Here is a 19,652-nt window from a genome sequence, read left to right on the forward strand (position 1 = left end):
TGAACAATCTAGGATTCATTTGCTCACATTGCTTGTGGATTAGTTACAGTGTACAACTGCTTTTATTATTAATTTACTTTTATTAGAGGTATACTATGGAAGTGCAATGGTATAAGAGTGTGTTCAGAATAGACTATTTTCCTGCTTAATAATGTTGGATATAAAAGCAAGTGCAAAACTCGTGGGGTTGGTTTTTTTTCACCTTAAAGACTTAATCACACTGACGGACCATTTGCAAATATTCTTCATATCTGTAGGGTATACCAGAGGGTACACATGAGATAAATGGAAATTCCTAGAGTTTTACTAATGTACCCATATTGTTTGTACACACTGTGCTTATTGCAGAAGACAAAAAGTTAAAATGCATTGTTGAGAAAGAACAGTACATGATATTCAGTGATTCTTTGATTTTAAGATAGTATATAGATACAAAGTTCAGGAAAATTTACTATCTCCTTTTTTGTTCAGATTTAGATTTGTTTTTCAAGGTTTTGCTTCCTGGTTCTCCTGGAGAGGTGCTGATCAACATGAATTCTAAGGAGTTATTTGCTTCTCTCACAGCTTCTGTTTTGCTCAGACTGTGGCATTACTTAGAAGATTAAGTAATTATTCACACTAATCCAACTTGCACAATGTAATTTTACGCTAATTGTCTCACCATGTACATTGATCTTTGCCTAATCAAGTATTAAAATCAAGGTTTAATTTTGTAGGTTTTATCTTGAAAGCTATCCAAATAAAGCATTCAAGACACCATGAAGAAAGAAGTAGATACCAGGGCATGCTGTAGTACAGAAACATTAAAAATACTCAATGTATTCAAATACACTACAGAAAACCTAATCAATAAAAGTAAGTTACTATTGTAAAAAATTATGTGGCATTACAATATCAACTTACTGGTAGGGTACTTAAAATGCTTCCAAACAAATCTTTATTCTCACAAACATTTGAAAAAGTAGCTCTGAAAATAAAAATTTCCTAACAAAGGAAATCTTTCAATGGAATCTCTTTGAAACCACTCACTGTGATAAACAGTAATTCTCAGAAATAAGCTGAGAAGCAGGACTTAAACTACCAAGTACTACTAGATTCAATGCCAAGCAACTTGGCATTCCTGTTTGCTTTGACAATATGGTGTCTGAAGCATTTGGATTTGGAATTTTTGACTGTCAGATAAGCAAAAAATGTTTTCCTGTGGCTCTTCAGCTGGGGTCACACCAGATCACAGATTCAAGTACTTCTTCAGCATTGCTGTTATCCCGCTTTTGTGAGGATCAAAGCCAGTCAGAGCCAGATCTTTAGGCAAAATTGTAACAAAGGATGATAAAAAGACTGAAGGACTTAAAGCCTTTCTTTCTTCATTATTTCATAGTAAAATGAGTTTTCTGAGTAACAAGCCCTCTGAGCTGAAGACAGGAATGGGGAACAGAATGAAGACCCCAGTCCAAGGGAAAATGATCAACAACCTGATACACCACTTAGACATGCACACTTCTTTTGGACTGGATGGGATCCACCAAAGGGTACTGAGGGAGCTGGAGAAAATACTCACTGGGCCAGCTTCCATCATTACCCACAGTCCTGGCTCACCAGGGAGGTACAGCTGACCAGCGGTTGGCAGAAGGGACAACGATCGACAGGAAGAGGTGAAAGAAGGGTCTGGAGAACTACAGACTTGTCAGCCTGACTGTGAGGCAGAGGAAAGGCATGGATCATCTTGAGAGCCACCATGAGACAGAGACAGGACAACCATGATCAGGCCCAGCCAGCAGGGATTTGAAAAAGGCAGGTCCTACTTGACCAGCCTGATCTCCTTCTATGACAGGTGCAGGAAGGCTCTGCAGAGGGTTCTGAATTGACAATTGTAGGGTATTTAACAAGACCACGTGTCAGGTCCTGCACTTGGATCACAACCACCCCTGCCTACACTACATGCTGGGGAAAGAGTGCCTGGAAAGCTGTCCAGTGGAACAGGACCAGGGCATGTTGCTTGACAGAAGCTGAACATGAGCCACTGTGTGTCCAGATGGCCAAGGAGGACAAGGGCATCCTGGTATGTATCAGGAATAGTGTGACCAGCAGGGCTTGGGTAGTGATTCTCCCTCTGTAGTCAGCACTGGTGAGGTCAGCTTGGATGCTGGGGTCAGTTTTGGGCTCCTCAGTACAAGAAAGACACTGAGGTGCTGGAGCATGTCCAGAGAAGGGCAACAAGGCTAGGGAAGGGTCTGGAGCACAAGTCTTGTGAGAAGCAACTGAGGGAGCTGGGGATGTTTAGCCTGGAGAAGAGGAGGCTCAGAGGAGACTTTATCACTCTACAACTCCTTGAAGGCAGGCAGGCTGTAGCCAGGTTGGGATCCATCTTTTCTCCCAAGCCCCAAGTGACAGAAGAGGAAATGGCTTCAAGTTATGCCAGGGGAGGTTTAGACTGCATATCAGGTAAAATAGCTTCTCTACAAGGGTTGTCAAGCATTGGACCTGGCTGCTCAAGAAGGTGGGTTGTGTCTCCATTCCTTTAAGTATTTTAGAGATGTGAAGCTGTGGTGTGTAGGGACATGGTTTAGTGGTGGGCTTGCCAATGTTAATGGCTGGACACAGGTATCTTCCAACCTAAATGATCCTATCTATTGGAACAAAAATTGCATCGGCTACATTATTTTGAGACATCCTTATTTTTTTTCTGTCTCCTACTCCACTGAAAAGCTAACTTGATCATCAAGTTAAAGCATAACAAACATCATTGATACATGTGAAAAAAATTGTAAGATTTAAGCAACTAGAACAGCTTGTACAGGAAATACCTTGTTTGATGTGAAGAGGATGAAGGATGTCAACATTGTGGGGAGGAAAGACATAGAGCAGCTGCTTTGTGAAATAAGCAGCCATGAATCGTGCCATGGACCGAATCACAGCCATGGCAGTGTCAGTATGAATGCTGGTTACCATCCATAGTTCATGCTGAAAATACTTGATATCTAAAAAAAGAAAAATCAAATTAAAACATTACAATAAGAAATATTTTAAATTTGAATGATAAAATTATTTAATCACAGGTTATAAAATATTTTTTAAAAACAAGCAAACTTAACGTAATTCTTTGACAAGCTTTCAGAACTTACAGAGCTTAATCTTTTACACTAATTACACATTATACTAATATTACAAGAGTTTTCTACTAGGTTTTTAATGGCTGGAGATGGACCTTTAGCATCTAAATTTAGACCTGCACTGAGTAAAAGAAAAACGCTTCTTCAAACTTGGAAATTCAGATTTCACTTAGATTCAGACTTTGTTAAAAAAAAAAAAAAAAATTCATAAGAATCTGCAAAAACATCCCACTGTCAAATTAGGACTGGTGACCAAACTAGAATCTGCTGTTTTTTCATGTTGTATCATAAAAAAGAAAAAATGTAATATAATTATATTATTCTATTATATATTATTAATATAACAATATGTTAATATTATAAATAATAATATAAATAACAATATATTATATTTATTATTATAATAATAAATAATATAATATTATATATTATTATTGAAAATAAAATCACACCATTTCCCCCTTATTTTTCTTATTCAAATTCCTTTTTTGAGATTATTTGAGTCTAAAAATATTTAGCAGGTGACTAGTAGACAATGAGAGTTGTCTAAACACATATTCCAACAAGTGCAGCTGAAATATCATCCGAGGATCAGAAGAAGTCACTGAAAACAGTGTACAATGAAAAGTGTCAAAATCTATCAAGTGTGCATGTGAGGGCACAGAAATTAGACACTAGGCTCTTCAAACAGTGTCAACATATCTTATCACACTTTTAGGCAATTAAACATACCAGAAAATTCTTCCATCTGGCCTGTGGAGAGCTGTGATCGCCTTAGAATCTCTCTTACCAGATGATCGCAGAGTCCCTGAGCTTCACACACATTATATTGATACAGGTGACAAAACAATATTGCAAGATAGTATCTACGCTGAAGGAAACATGATCTTTTTCCTCCTGCATTAAAAGATAAAAAAAGGTACAAGTGGAAGAGAAAAAATAAACACAAAAAGAGATGTAGCAAGTGAAAGTACTATTTCTTTTCTCTCCAGAAACACATCTACATAAACTATACACTTTGAGGAGTAGAAACCAGGAGCAGCTCCCTTAGGATATGGTCATTCTACACAGCCTCTAAGTCCCTAGTAAGTTAATGCTCATCCACAACATTTTTATTTCAAGACATATGGCAATACTATGCATAACTGTTAAGACACAGAAAAAGTCAGGAGAGCTTAAGGAAGTCTAGCTGTCAAAGAAAGAGTAGCTGAACCACAGTGGAGTTGCTTAGACACCCACCAAGCCTCCAATATTCTGAATTTTTTCCTCAATGAAGTATTCTTTATTCTAATAACCAGCAGAAAATTTTCTCATGATGCCTGGAAAAGAAACTGTGGTATATCTGTTTCAAATCAACTCTTACAAAAACTCCTGAGGCAAGTTTTATTTTGTTACTCTCCAAACACTAATTCTTTTAATTTTACTAAAGGAATTGATTTTTCTTCATCTGTTTTTCTTTGTCTCTTTCTTGCTCACAAATTTGTCTAGAGCTCTCCTGTACCAAGTACTTAATCACAAAGAAGTTCTGGTATTAAAAGAGAAATGCATAGAAATTTTCTCAGAGAGCAACCAGACTTAAGTTTTGACTGGTGTCTATTCATCTCATCCTAATTTCAAATACACACCCTTTACACATCTCAGGCCCTCTTTCGGAAGAGCAAACAGAGTCACAAATGTAAAATGATTATACAACTTTCCCCCTCCACCCTCAAAGATTTTATCCCTTACCATTTGTCTTGAGTTCACAAAGAGATCTTTTCCAAATATCCAGAGATTCTCTGTAGGAGCCTAAAAGGAACTGCTCCTCACCTATAAAAGTCACATATTAACAAATTAAAAGCTTTACTTTTATATTTAAAAATACACTCTTCTTTCAGTATCAGACATTTACTGAAAGCAGAACGAAATATGTTAGCCCTCAGAAAACTTCTATTCTCACAATTAAGTCCAAGTTTTGAGCATCTGAGAGAAGGTGACTTTGAACACTCCTTGCCAGGAGAGGTAACGCATGAGCTCTCCTCCAGGAGGAGCTAATGTATTGTATGGAGCGCTGTAGGAAGAGGAGTTAGAATTGTCATTTAAGGGAGAGAGATCAAGAACATGGCAAGAAAACAGAATTGTAAAGGGAGACATAAATGGGAAGCTGGACTTAGCAGTGTATAAGTCAAAAAGAAGGTAGAACATAGGTCAGTAAAGTGTAAGAAATTAGGCTACAACTGTATACTGTTTGGAAAATAAATATGCTTAGATTACCAAGCACCTTAGGTTACACTAAGATGTTTAGTTGAAGCTAACAACATTTGAGAATGTAACATGATCGTGCCCACAACGATCACAGGGAGTGAACAATCTTTCTACACAGAAATCCAGTAAGGGACACATTGTGATTTACTTCAGAAGAAACAATACAGGAGATCAGAATTAAAATCTTCCATTCAGATTCTTTAGGGCATGGCTAAAAGCAAACCAGAGTAAATTCAGTCTTTTAATTTAGCTTAACAAGCTCTAAAAATTATAATGCAATCTACAGACATACCAGGACATTAAGTATTTAAGACAGAATTAATGATAAGCATTTAAGAGAAGTCCAAATGATCACTTTTAAAAAATCTGGTAGTCAGTTACCAACTGTTGAGTTGGACCTAATTCTCCTAGTTTTCAATTAACATTTTTACTAACCAGATACAGAATTAATCCTCAGATGTTGTTCTAATGTCACTCCTGAAGACTGGATGGTTGCTTGTATATGACTTAAAAGCAATGAGACAACAGAAACCTCTTCTGCATTCTTGCTCACTTTTCTTTTTAGCTGCACCTGATACCAAACCACTTTCTTATACAATAACCGCCATAGTACCGCCAACCTGTAATTCAAGAAGTACAATATTATGAGATTAAGCAAGAGTTAACGAAGTTGCCTACATCAATTTCTTATGTTCTTTAATTTTGCATTATGCTCCCAAAAACTAAATTATATCAACTACTTTCTTGACTTGGGTGAGGAAAAAAAATGAAGCACTTTTTGCCTCATTTTTGACTAAGAAACATTATTTCTTCTGAATTTTCCTAAGCACAGCAATCTACCTTAAGAACCTAAACACCCCCAAAATTAATCCCCTTGCTAGCTAAACAATGGGGAAATGAAATAATCTCAGACAGAGAAACCTCAGAACGGGTATGAGTATCTTTTTAAACAAGACTGATTAAAAAACAATTAAAGCATAACACAGAAAAGCAAAGAAAAGAAAACAAGATTGCAGAATACAGTTTTAGGACTGGCAAGTCCCTGTTGCCTAGCACAGTCCTATTAGATGTACCAGCTCAGATATGTAGTAAGTTTAACAATACGAGCAAATACACATTGCTAGAGACTTGAAAAAGCTTGCACAAAACTGCAACACATTTGTATCCTGAAGTACTATTGGGTTCATAATTAACAGAGATGCACAGTGCTCAGTACATGGAGCACAATTATTCAAAAATATGGATTATCTTCTCTGAGACAACTGAAACTTGCATATCAGATTTGCAGTGAACATAGTACTATATTTAAGGATTATTGAAGAAATACCTTTTACTGTAATAGGAATTAATTTGTGAGTTACAATGCTACTTAAGTTCTAAATCTCTGGAAAGCAGAAGCCTGCTCATGTGAACATCACACTTTGATTCACTGGAGTTTTGCAGAATAGAAATACTCCAGTGATAACAGTACACTTTCCCAGAAGTTGGACAGCACACTTCAGTCAAGTTTATGTGTGGGGAAGAAAAAGCTCTGACAGTTTAAGTAAATTAGTTTCTACAAATGGGGTTTTCTTATTGCTCTGAGACACCACATCCATAATGAATATAAACTTTGATGACTAAATTGACATCAATGACATACTGCATATGAGCAGACTCTTGCTCCATAAAGTTTGCAATTAGGAAAGAGTGAAACACACAAGAGACAGTTAAAGCATCTAAATTTCAATATCTGGATTGATGCTGCACTACCAGGCCTGGTGTCAGCTGTCAACCCATCAGTTATCTCCAAACTGGTTTGCAGTTATAGTTTAGTCACCATAACTAAACTATATTCAAATATAGGTCTGAGCCTTAATCTGCCTGCTTTGTTTATCATGCCTTTCCATGGAGTAAAAGGCAGCAAAAAAATCAAATGGATATTTCATTATAATTTAACTCATACAATTTTTGTTCCACCATACCGAACCACTTAGGCTCAAAAACACCCTTAGGATCATTGTCTCCAACCATTAACATTGCCAATCCCACTTTTAAACCATGACCCTAAACAGCACAGCTACACATCTTTTAAATACCCACAGGAATGGAGACTCAGCCCACTTCCCCAGGCAGCCTGGTCCAATGCTTGACAACCCTTTCAGATACTGCAGGGCCTGCGGCTGGACTTGGCGTGCTGCCTCACCAGTGCCAGGTACAGAACAACTGTCACTTCTCTGGTCCTGCTGCCAGGATTCCATTGGCCTTTTTTGGCCATCTGGGCCTACACTGGCTCATGTGCAGCTGCTGTCAACATACATCCCCAGGTCCTTTTCTGCTGGGAAGCTTTCCAGCTACTCTTCCCCCAGCCTGTGGGGCTGCACAAGGCTGTTGTGACCCAAGGGCAGGACCTGGTACTTGGCCTTGTTGAACCTCACACCATTGGCTTCAGACTATCAATGCAGCCAGTCCAGATCCTCCTGCAGAGCCTTTCTGCCCTCCAGCAGATCAACACTCCCACCCAACTGAGTGTTATTTATGAACTGACTGAAGGTGCTCTTGATCCCCTCACTCTGATTATTGATAAAGATATTAATCAGGGCTGGCCCCCAATACTGAGCCTTTGGGAACACCACAGCAACTGGCTGCAGCTGGATGTAACTCCATTCATCATCACTTCCTAGGCCTAGCCATCAGCCATTAATTCATTTTAACCCAGCAGAGTGCTTTTATCCAAGCCATGAGCTGCCAATTTCTCCAGGAGAAAGCTGTGGGAGCCTATGTCAAAGGTTTTACTAAAGTCCAGGTAGACAATATCCACAGTATCCATAGCCCTTCCCTCATCCATCAAGTAGGTCACCTGTCACAGAAGACCAGGCTGGTCACACAGGATCTGCCTTTCATAAACCTGTGATGGCTGGGCCTGATCACCTGGTTTTAATTTACATTTTTTTCCCCGTGCAAAGCTTATTCATACCTTTTTTCTGTTTTTGCACCATGGTTTACTTGAGGACATTCTCTAAGCAGAGATTTCAGTGAGCTAAACTGCTGAGTAGTATTGTCATCAAGAACTAAGAAAACAGGCACTGTGAGAGAGTCAAGTTCCACAAGAGTATTACTGTCAGGAGAGGCAAAAAAATTCTCATACTGTAGTACACATACTCTGCTTAGGATGTGAGAAACCATTTTCAAAAGACAGAAGCATGCCAGAAGGTTTTTTGAGAACAATTGATCTTGTTGCTGTATAAACATCAGTTTTAAAGTTTCTAATGTCAGCTTTGCCACATGCCCAGTCACACTGGCTCTTGAATGCCAGTACAAGACAGTCAAACACTGCTGAAAATATTTCAGGACAAAATGCATCCATTGAGTATTCTTCACAGACTTGTTTAAAGATGCATCCTGGTTTAGCAAAGTACATTTCACAAACTGAACAATGCTGAAAAAATGGATAATGCAGTTCACTGTATAATTCAGCAATGCATCCTTGTCTTCCATATTTTTTGAAATCCCTATCTGCCATGCACCAAGGAGGTTTTTCTGAATGGAATATAGTTCCAATGATGATTCATCTTTCTCTTCAATATCATCTTCTGCATGGATGGTATCAAACATTGATGCAAATTCTAAGCAGCCTTCATCAGCTTTACCAACAGATGAATAGACTCTTTGGTTATAGAAGCTGGAAGTGGAACTGTAAAACTGCTTTTCATTGTCTGATTCTTCTTCAAGGTCCTAAATCAGACAAGCGAAAAATCAACAGCTTAATTCAAGTTTACTGAGAGAGAGACAGAGATTGCACATATAGATTGCAAAGAATCAGCATTTAGTCAGTCTCATAAATGAAGTTTTTATGCTTAATTAGCTTGCTTAAATGCTAGTACGCTTAATAAACTGCAGTTTCATCTCAATCTCAAATTAAGTGTTATTTGCAGAACAGCTGGGCAGCCAAATTAAATTACCTAAATTACACTGCCAGTACAGCAGCAGATTTTATACCAGAAAGTGAAATTCCATACTTCATTAAACCTAAAGTACAAGACAGAGATTTTGCCAGATTCCTGTAAGATATAAAAGTCATTCAAGAAAAGCTCAAAAGCTTCAAAGAACAAACCAAAACTCAAAAGCATGAAATGAAGCTGGGAAAGGCTGTTCAGGAGCTATGATCACAGGGCAACTCTTCCAAAAGACAATACAGATTTTGGAGCTGATTAAAGAATCCTCTAAAACGCAGGATAAAGATAAGAATCATATTTATTAAGACTGTTATTAAAAAATAGTCTACAGCCGCAGTACATCTAATAGCTAATGTTACATTTTATTATAAAGTGAAGCTAAAGTATTATGTTTCCAGGGAGACCTTATAGCACCTTTCATTACATAAAGGAGGCTACAAGGGAGCAGGGGACTTTTGACATGGACACATAGTGATAGGACAAGGGACATTGGTTTTAAACTGAGAGAGGGCAGGCTTAGATATTAGGCAGAAATTCTTTACTGTGAAAGTGCTGAGACTCTGGAATGGGTTGCCCAGAGAAACAGTGGCTGTCCTATGCATGAAATGTCCAGGACAAGGTTGGAAGTGGCTTTGAGCAGTCTGGTCTAATGAAAGGTGTTCCTGACTCTGTCAGGGGGCTGGAACTGGTCCTTAAGGTCTCTTCCAACATAAACTATTCTATGTATTGAAACACCACAAATTGATATATATGTATATCATCAGATATTCTTCAAAAAGTCATCATGTGCTGAAAAAAATAACTTATTTAAATAACTTATTTAAATAAAAAATAAGTTTTATTTAAGTTATTTTAAAAAATAACTTATTTAAATAAAAATCAAGTACCAGTTTGAGAAAATAAGCATATTCCTCATGTCTATAAAGAAAATGAGAATACTGAATGATTTTAAAACACTAGTTAGGATAAATAAACCTATTATTATTTTTTTTTCAAAACCCCCACAGTTATTTCCATTTAGAATACCTTAAATGTACATAATTTCATAGTAAGTGGAAAAATGCTATTAAGTACCAGTAAATCCATGGTTTTCTCGTTCATTTCTGTTGTGTCCTCCTCCAGAAATCTCGGAACAGTGGAAAAGATAGAACTTTGATTTTGAATTTGTTTTAAAAGACTGGCTTTTAAAGACAACAGTGATCGTAAGTACCGAGATCTCCTTTTACACTAAAAGAAATAACAATAACAGAAAACATATTATCAGTTTCTTGCAAGACAGATAGTTTCTAAACAAGTCAAGGAAATTGGTTAATTTGTTGTAAAAAGCTTCAGTTCAAAAGTCCCAGACGGACAGGGAGAACAGGACAGCAAGCATCTGCTACACAGAAACAAACTACCATTTGACCGTGCTTTGGGGAAGCAGAATTCTCTCACACAGAGAGCTTTAGTACTGTGAGAATCTGCTTTCTTGATGCCTAAGAAAGCCCTAGAAATTTAACTGTATGAGGGTTTTTCTGCATTTTTACTAGTAACATATCTCTTTAAATCCTCAAATCCTTGCTCACTATTCTAGCTTATGCAGGAACACCATGATAGCTCACTTCTCCAAAAATCAGAATAGAAACTGATTTAGAAGAAAAGCTGCATTTTATCAGCAAAACCAGAAATTCTGAACTAAATATCTGTTATATCTTATATGGTCAGCAACAGTTGCAGGACCTCTTCCCTGAAGGGAAGGAAGGGACCTGGTTCTATTCTCCCAGACTTAACTCAATTCAGAAGTGACAGAAAATGAAACAGAAGCTTTAATTGCCACCCTTGACTGAAGACTTAGTGGACAAATTTATGTACTACCATAGAGACTAAGTAGTAGAGGATTTCCAAACTCTTTCTGCATCACTCGGAAAGTTGACAAGAGCAGCATAACACCTGTCAACATCCCAAATCAACTCTGCAGATACAGAAATCCCTGTTTCTTTCACAGTTTCAGAAAAATAATATAGTGACAGCTCAGACTGTCCCACTCTACATTTTCCTGAAATATCACCCAGACATCGAAGGAATAAAATTTCAGAAAATCTGTATTCATTGCTTTGCAGATCAATGTGGTTATAAACACAAAGACCAAGTACCTTTGAATTACAAAATTATAAATACATTAATTATATATAATTAATTATATATCATTATATATAATTAAAAATAGATATAATTATAAACAACTTTATAATTCAAAGGTACCTGGTCTTCAATTTACACTTTTTCTTGTACCTGAAATTTTTAACTTAAAAACCTACAAAATAGTTCAAAACCCTACCTTGAAGTTCAGCAAATTCTGACGGATGTTTTCAAGCTGTTGGGCTGAATCAAGCAAAAGGGATCTCATAAATCCTGATGGTGAAAAGTTGTTAGGAAATCTTAGCAGTGTTATCATGTATCCATCAGAGACAATGAGGTAGGGTAGTCTTGGGTGTGAAGCAACAGAGAATCTCTGTCTCAGGAGGTCACGTTCAGAATCTGAAGAACCAAGAGACTGGCTGGAATCTCCACAACAAGAATGGTGCTGTCTAAAACAGAAATACATCAAAAATTAAGAAGCAACTATCATATGTAATAATCATGAACAGAATAATTTCAGAACATGTAATACCATGCAATCTACTATCCAAATAAATCCCTTCAGAATCCTAGGGAAGTGTCTACCCTTTTGCAGGATGAGCACTCTGGATAAAACTATTCATGCTTGCAAGATGCTAGTATTTTACTACAACCACAACTTTTTTCAATTTAAATAAAAGTATCCACATATTATTTCATTAGTAGTAACTGTATTTTTTCATAATTAGAGTCTAAATTTCTATTTCTATATCACACTTTTTTATCTAGCATGTACTTTGTATGACAAATGCTTGAAGATGAAATTTGAAGGGCTAGGCTAAGAAAGTAATATATGAAAGAAAAGAACCCCTTGAAAATCTGAATCTTATAATTTCAGCACCAGTTCAGATAGTCAATACAAAAATTTTATAAACACACACATCTTTTTCAGAATGGTTTTTCTGATACAGAAATCCCTCCTTACTGAGTTCCAGAAAACTGTATAATACACGTATTCCAATATTAGCCACATAACACACTGTTTGGGTTTATTAAAAAAAAGAAAAAGTGGCTGCATATATTCAATATATCATTATAATTCATGTATTTAATATAATTTAGTATCTGATTTTTCAGACAGGGTAAGAAGGTAATATACTGCTTTGAATGTCTTCACAAGCATTTATATTTAAACACTATTTGGTTAAAGGCATGCAAAGTTAATAAGATTAAAAAAATTAAAGTTTAGACCCTATTTGGTTTTCTGTATTTAGACTGTGTTAGTTTATGCTAAAGTGTGTTATCAAAGATCCTTCTACTCCCTCATGCACCCAGCAGCATAATCCCAGAACTTAGATCCAGAGAATCCCAAAACAACACTTTAAAAACCAATTACTTTCTGTCCATGCAAATATGTTATTTACAATATCTCACATCAGATTCTATATGTAAAATTAAGGAATGAGCAGAGAAATAGCACTGTATTAAAATAAACTTGCACTTTTAGGACTTCGGAAAGTTTAATTTCTTCTTATATCACAAAAAACATGCTAATTTAGTTACTAATAAATTCAAACACTTAGGAAAACAGATCACTTTATGTATACTTACATTGTCACAATGTCAATTTTCATCACGACAAATGCATTATAAGGAATAGAAGAGAACTATGAATGAGAAACAGATATTGGAAAGACACATGAAAAGCAAGAGTGTGAATTTGAAAGATAACATTTATGCAAAATTATAATAAATATGATAGAAAGTAAGATAAGACCAGAATACAGAAACATATAAACCTTTTTAAACCCTTTTACCTGTATGTTATTAGAGGATGAAATGGAATAAACTGTGCTGGTCCAAATTCTACAGAGCATCCAGAAGCAATTAAGGTCAGCAATTCCCCCATACATGTCAATAAAACCAAACATCCTCGTTTTAACATGCAAGCCAAGAAAAGGCTATCAGGAGTCCAACTCATATCGCCAACCCAGTAAGATCTAAATTGGGCAGGTAAAAAAATATTTTTTCTCTGTCAAACTTCAGCATCAGAGGGTTAGGATATAAAATAAACAAACAGGTTATAAAATAAACAAACAAACCATAACACAAAACTGAAAGACCCACAACAGCAGCAGAAACATCGTCATTTACTGACCTGATGAACCTGGATGGGGTCACGCTACTCTTGCTACTACAACCTTTCAGGCTACCCGAAACAGTTACAAAATTCAAAGTGTTCAGAAACAAAACCTGAGTTGCCTAAAAAAAAAAAAAAATAAAGACATCATAAATGTTTGTATCACAATGCCATTATTGCAAAAAAAGTCTACTAATACATTATGCATTGTATTTGGTGGACTGGTAACACCAATATACATGTAAATGACATTGTGTTTCACTATTTATTACTATTTGAACATTTATTGAATTCTACACATTATTCTACACTTGAAATATAAGTAAGGACTATTATATACTTAATATATAATTACATATTCTTTTTAATGTAACTTTTTTCTAAAACTCAATATAAGATCACTCTTCTTTAGTCTTTCTAATAATTAACAAGTGGAGCTTTGAAGGATTGCATCATGCCAGTCCAGTACATCAAAAAAACGGGTCCATTTTCTCTGTCATCATTAGCATTAAAAAGTACATTAGAATTTGACCTCTGAGATATTAACAGGAATAATATCATGAAGTCCAAAATATGTCAGGCTGAGGCTTGACTGAGAATCACCTAGAATCTTTGCAGATATGATGCAGTAATTGAAATTAATTTATTTTTTATTAGAGCTTAGAAATGACAGGATCTCATACCAACTTCTAACTGAACACCACACATAAACAATTGAGTTGTAGTGGAAGTTTTTAGCTTGGGATATCAATGTAAATATAATTTCATGTCCCCTTGTAAGTGCTAAAATCATCCCAAAACTGTGTTTTTAAATCCTTGTTACCACTTCATTCAAATGGAACTCTTAGCTTAAATAATGCACTGTCATACATACCTTTGGATCAGTTTGATTTACAGCTACTGCAAGCAGAAGCCCATCTCTTGCAAATGCACATAGCAGAGCTCCTCTTGACTTTACAGACACACACTGAGGAACCAAATTGACAACAGAACAAGTCTGCTGTACCCACTGGATCTGGTATGGCAAAGAACTGAATACCAACAAAAAGATAACAAAACCAAGTGGTTACCTCATTTTGCAGAATGGGATTATTCCTATACAGTAAAAAACCATGCAAGACAAAACCATATAAAGCATGAGCTAGTAAAAAAAACCCACCTGTTTTTCTTCAAATGCCTTACAAATGAAAAAATATTTTGTACTTACACAAGTTAAAAAATTATGTATGAGCACTAAGAGTTATTTTTATGGAATGGGACTTTTATGGGATTTATAAATCTAGAACATGCAAATATATATAGATCAATGACATATAATTGAGGCACTTGCATTCTAGCCAGAAGCAGCTTCCCCAGACCTTGTAACACCATTCGCCACAGGAATATTCAGAATTTGAAAATCAACAGTATGTGGCTCTGAGCAAAAAATCTGTGGATGACCCATCATTGGAAGTGTTCAATGATATGTTGGACTATGCTTCCAGTAACCTGATCCAGTGGAAGGGGCTATCTGACCTTTACAGGTCCCCTTCAATCCAAACCATTCTGTGATCCCATAAAGATTCAAAACATGACAGAAAACACAAGACAAAATCTGTCTTGAAGTATGCCATCTAACTGACAGAAAAAAAAAAGCATTAATATGCAAAAATGAATTAAATAAAATAATAGCAAGCAATGAAACTAAGTGCGAGGTGACATAAGAAAATATGAGTAACATGTCTGAGAAATGTAGCTACAATTTCAGGCTGCATTACTATGGTGTGGATAGCTAGCTACATACATACATACATATGCATTTCTGCACTGGTACATTATGCTCTGTTTCATTTTTTGTATACCATCAGAAAGGAATTACCATGCCACTGATAAACTGAAGATTAGGTCAAGTAGGACATCATTACTAAGTATCAAAAGGAGTTCATACAACAAAAGAAGTTGTACCATATCATGTGCAGGGCAAAATTTTGGCAAGTTATTTTAATAACACCTGCAGAGGGCATATCCATTTAAACTCATAGACATATGTGTCACCCAGGAAGAGGAATGGACATGTGCTCCAGATTATTACTCAACAGCATTTTTAAGTGGTTGTATCAGTACAACCACAAACCACAATCAGTACAGTATTTCAATACTTGGTCCCAATCCAGGTAAAGAAATTCACACACACACTTTCACATCAAACAAAAGAAATGAAAAGGGCAACAGAAAACCAATAAAATTTGCAAACCCACATAAAGAAGAGGTAGTCAAGGCATTGATGGCTGCACAGTACAAGAAATATAAGAAAATAAATATATATATAAGCAATATAAGAAGAAACAAGAAAAGTACATTCTATAATCGTCATGCAAAAAACAACGAAACTAAAACACGTGTCAACAGGCATACATAGCTACCCAGTAAATATTCCCAGTGTTATCTAGGTGTAAGATAATAATGAAGTATGGAATATATAAATAAATGCTGCTGTATTAAACACATTTTACATGGGACATGTAAAGGACAGGGGAGAATGGCTTTAAAATGACACAGGGCATACTATAAACATCCATATGTAAACATAAATAGGTGCTTATAACCATAGGTTAATGGAACATCCATGTAAATGTGTTCAGTTGCATCTCTGAATTCCAGTTCTAAAAAATAATAAAATATTCCTGATGCTGCTGTAACTTCAGGTATCTTCGAACTTACCTAACATTTTTAAAGGTATTTTCGTGCCATCGAAGAATCAGAAATGTGAGCACCAAACACTCTCCAGAGTAAAATACAAAAGAACACAAGCAGCAATCACCTAGCACCTGTAAAAAAGGGAACATGATCAAAACAACCCCAAAAGGCTTGTCACACTCAAATTTCTCCTTAATTATCTACATATTTAGATCAATAGCTATTACAAATCCGATTAAATAACACAATGTTGTCATTCAGAAATGTAAAGGCTAGCAAGAATGTAAGTGGGCCAGAACTCCAGTATGGCTGTCCTTACATTGTCATCAAATATAACATGAACTATTAAGCCTATGCAAAATGCCAAAGAGGCAGACATTGCTTTCAAAACTCACTGTAGCTTTTGTGGCTCTAATTTAATTAGGAAATAAAATTATTGCCTTGGGTTTATTTTTTACCTCATTTTGTATGAACGCAGCATCCACTCCAATTTCTTTTTCTTCAGTAGAAGGCAATATGACTGATTCATCAGTTAAAACTTGTGTCCAACGCCCAGGAGAGTTTTTACCAAAGGCTGTATTTTCATGTTCTGTACTCTCCCACAAAAAGGTACATGCTGTAGGAGTAGTTAACAGTACCTTTCTGCCATCTCCAGATACATACAAGTACAATCTCATTAAACACTCTGGAGAAAAAAAAAAAACAAAACAAAACACAACAACATGCCAGGATAGTTCCTGTTCCTTTGTTAGACATAGAAATAAAAAGAATAGAGAAAGTAAATTTTTCCTCTCATCTAGAACTAGAAATCCAAGCTGTCATGTTAAGTATCTGTAATTTCCAGCTTTCTGACAGATAGCAGACCTTGGAGAGCAGTAAAGTCAGATGGATGCTCATCTCTATGCATCCCATGAATTACCTTTCCCACAACAGCCTACCATTAGAGATGTTTCCTGAGACAGCCTCAGTGCTCTACTATGGATTACTTTTATCTATTAGGTATACTACTGATCTTCCCTGAAATGACAGAATTTCTTGTGCAACACTTAACTATGGAAGCTGGTATCAGTGATGCTATCCTATACAAGAAAATAGTTGATACTTAAGTTTGCAAATATGTGTCCGTATTTTATTCTTTCCAGCTAGGATGTGCCATAAAAGCCCACCCAGAGAATCAGCTTCAAATTATCCATATATTGTTTACATCAAATGTACATCTGCCCTAATTGATAACCTAGTTGGGAACGTTTTACAGTCAAAATAAACCATTAAAAAATACACTTACAGTATCTGAAAATGAACTATTTACAAGGGCTTACTAAATGAAAAACCTGTATCAAATGACATTTGCCAAAGTTTAGCTAGCAAACAAACTATACAAATGCAAAAAATGTAAGACTACAGTTTTACTCATGTAATAGCTGTTAAAGAAAGGAAAATAACTTTCCCTTTATTCAATTTTTTCACAGGATTAATTGAAAAAACCTACCTTGTGCTCCTGCTACTACTTTTCTGGACTCTTCGATTGCTGGTACAATTTTCAAGCAGTCCTGATCCTTATTCCAAAGAAAGAGCTCTCCTGTTGTAAGTATTCCTGCCAACCAAGCAGCTGTGTTCATTGGGGGAGAGAAGTTTTGAAGGATATTACTGTGAAGTTACTTAAAATTACTTTTCTTCCATCTTAGCCACAGTTTTAAGTGAATTGGCAGATCCTTTAGATATCTGCCTTTTCATACTGTTACAAATATAAATAAAATATTGCACATAAGATATTATACTTAACCATTTCCTGATGTTGTTAAGACAACCACATTTTTCAACAATGACTGCAGCGAAGGGATTTTCTTCTTTGTCTTCCCTGACGACAAGTTAATTTCATTTATATGTTTACCATCTAGAAGAAAAACAGCCTCTTTTTCCTATTGAAAGAATAAAAAAAAGCATTTAATTTTTCAAAATTCCATTTTCTACAGAGGCATACAGAATAATGCAGAGAAAAAATATTAGGGAAAAAATAATTTTTAAAAGTACAATAAGGCAGCAATTGCCATACTAATTTCATTCTTTGGCATATTTGCTTTACAGTATATTATATCCAGCATGGACCTACAGTGATGATGAATTTGATTCACAGGTTTCAAAACAGCAAACTGATCTTACAGTTATTATTAAGAAGTTATTCAAGGTACCTCTGCTAAACTACCGGCTAAAATTGCAAAAGTTGGACATTAGCTATCTTGTCTTGTAGTGTTTAATTTAGTGAGGTAATTGCCAGTAACTTCAATAAAAAAAAAATCAGCATTCAATTGCTACCTACTTAAATTCAAATCATGGAATGAAAAGATTTAGTTTGATTTTATGAAAGAAGTCTAACAAAGTGTGTCTTTCAAGAGATGCAGGATGAAATGAGGAAAAAGAATCATTCACATTTCCCACCATGTATTGTAAAAAACGTTATGAAAAACTATAATCATCAAAACAACAATCTCATCTAAGCTCTTCTGAGTCTTTGGGGTAGGAAAAAAAAAAGGCTCTGCAAAGTTTCCCTGAGAAATTTTAAATCTCCAGACTCAGATCAGTAAGATAAAAGTTATTTATTTTATAACTCTTAACGTTACTCAAAATACTTCCTGAGGTTGTTTTTAAAACCTCCTAATGGAAGTGCAAAGTATTATAAAATTGAAACTCAAAGAGTTTATTACACTTACCTGTCCAACCCATGATATGCGGGGCCACGGTTTTCTTTGCTTGATACACGTAGAGACGAGCACATCTAGTTTAATCTCCATTCTAACTAAGCCTCTAGGTAACCATTATACAGAAAAGCAAATAGTGGCTTTTCCACACATTTCTAGAGAAACTATTAAAAAAAAAAAAAAAAAAAAAAAAGAAGAAGGTTTTGTTATCTGGGAGTAGGTGCAGAGGAGAGGAATTTACACGGAAAGTCTTGACCACCTCTATCAGCTTCCTGCTAAACACAAAGAGCACTGATGCTAACCCGTACTTCCAAACTATCTTCCTCGGGCAGCTCACGGGCGATGCGCTGCTCAGCAGAGCGGGTCACGCTCGCTCAGGAGGAGTTGAGAGAGAGAAGCCGCAAGTACATCGTTAAGAACTCCAAAATGCACAAGACGTGGAAAATGTCCTGCAGCCTCGTCCGGCGGGAGATCGGGAACCCCAGGGCAGAGGCGCCGGCCTGGCGCGGGGACCGAGGGGCGGCACAGGCTTCCCCCGCCGCCGCCGGGCGTCACCCGCGGCAACCGCGCTGCCTGTGCCCGGCTCAGGGCGGCCCCCGGGGCGGGCTCATTCCCCGGGGCAGAGCGGCGGGAGGAGCTGCGTGGCCGGACCGCCGCTGGCTCGCCGGAGCCCGGGCGCTGAGGGGGCCGGGCCCGCCGCCGGCCCCGCCGCCCCGCGCTGCCGCAGCTTCCGGGCCGGGCCGGCGCAGAGCGC

At 36.7% G+C, this 19,652-nt stretch overlaps 1 protein-coding gene across 1 annotated transcript in view; it reads right to left on the reverse strand.

Moving 5' to 3' along the window:
- Nucleotides 1–19,433, reverse strand: part of CPLANE1 (ciliogenesis and planar polarity effector complex subunit 1) — a 59,634-nt gene extending 40,201 nt beyond the window's left edge. Inside the window, exons 1-16 of the mRNA XM_036403481.1 lie at nt 19,201–19,433; nt 18,911–19,062; nt 17,986–18,121; nt 17,692–17,811; nt 16,661–16,887; nt 16,227–16,333; nt 14,401–14,557; nt 13,545–13,648; nt 13,204–13,386; nt 11,607–11,856; nt 10,364–10,516; nt 8,311–9,068; nt 5,790–5,974; nt 4,839–4,919; nt 3,843–4,007; nt 2,805–2,978 (exon numbers count right to left, since the gene is read on the reverse strand). Coding sequence (XP_036259374.1) covers nt 2,805–2,978; nt 3,843–4,007; nt 4,839–4,919; nt 5,790–5,974; nt 8,311–9,068; nt 10,364–10,516; nt 11,607–11,856; nt 13,204–13,386; nt 13,545–13,648; nt 14,401–14,557; nt 16,227–16,333; nt 16,661–16,887; nt 17,692–17,811; nt 17,986–18,121; nt 18,911–18,991 — 2,881 coding nt within the window. The 5' untranslated portion in view covers nt 18,992–19,062; nt 19,201–19,433. The remainder of the gene's footprint in view (nt 1–2,804; nt 2,979–3,842; nt 4,008–4,838; nt 4,920–5,789; nt 5,975–8,310; nt 9,069–10,363; nt 10,517–11,606; nt 11,857–13,203; nt 13,387–13,544; nt 13,649–14,400; nt 14,558–16,226; nt 16,334–16,660; nt 16,888–17,691; nt 17,812–17,985; nt 18,122–18,910; nt 19,063–19,200) is intronic.
- Nucleotides 19,434–19,652: the final 219 nt, after the last annotated feature.

Source organism: Molothrus ater, chromosome Z, assembly GCF_012460135.2.
Source record: "Molothrus ater isolate BHLD 08-10-18 breed brown headed cowbird chromosome Z, BPBGC_Mater_1.1, whole genome shotgun sequence".
NCBI lineage: Eukaryota > Metazoa > Chordata > Aves > Passeriformes > Icteridae > Molothrus > Molothrus ater.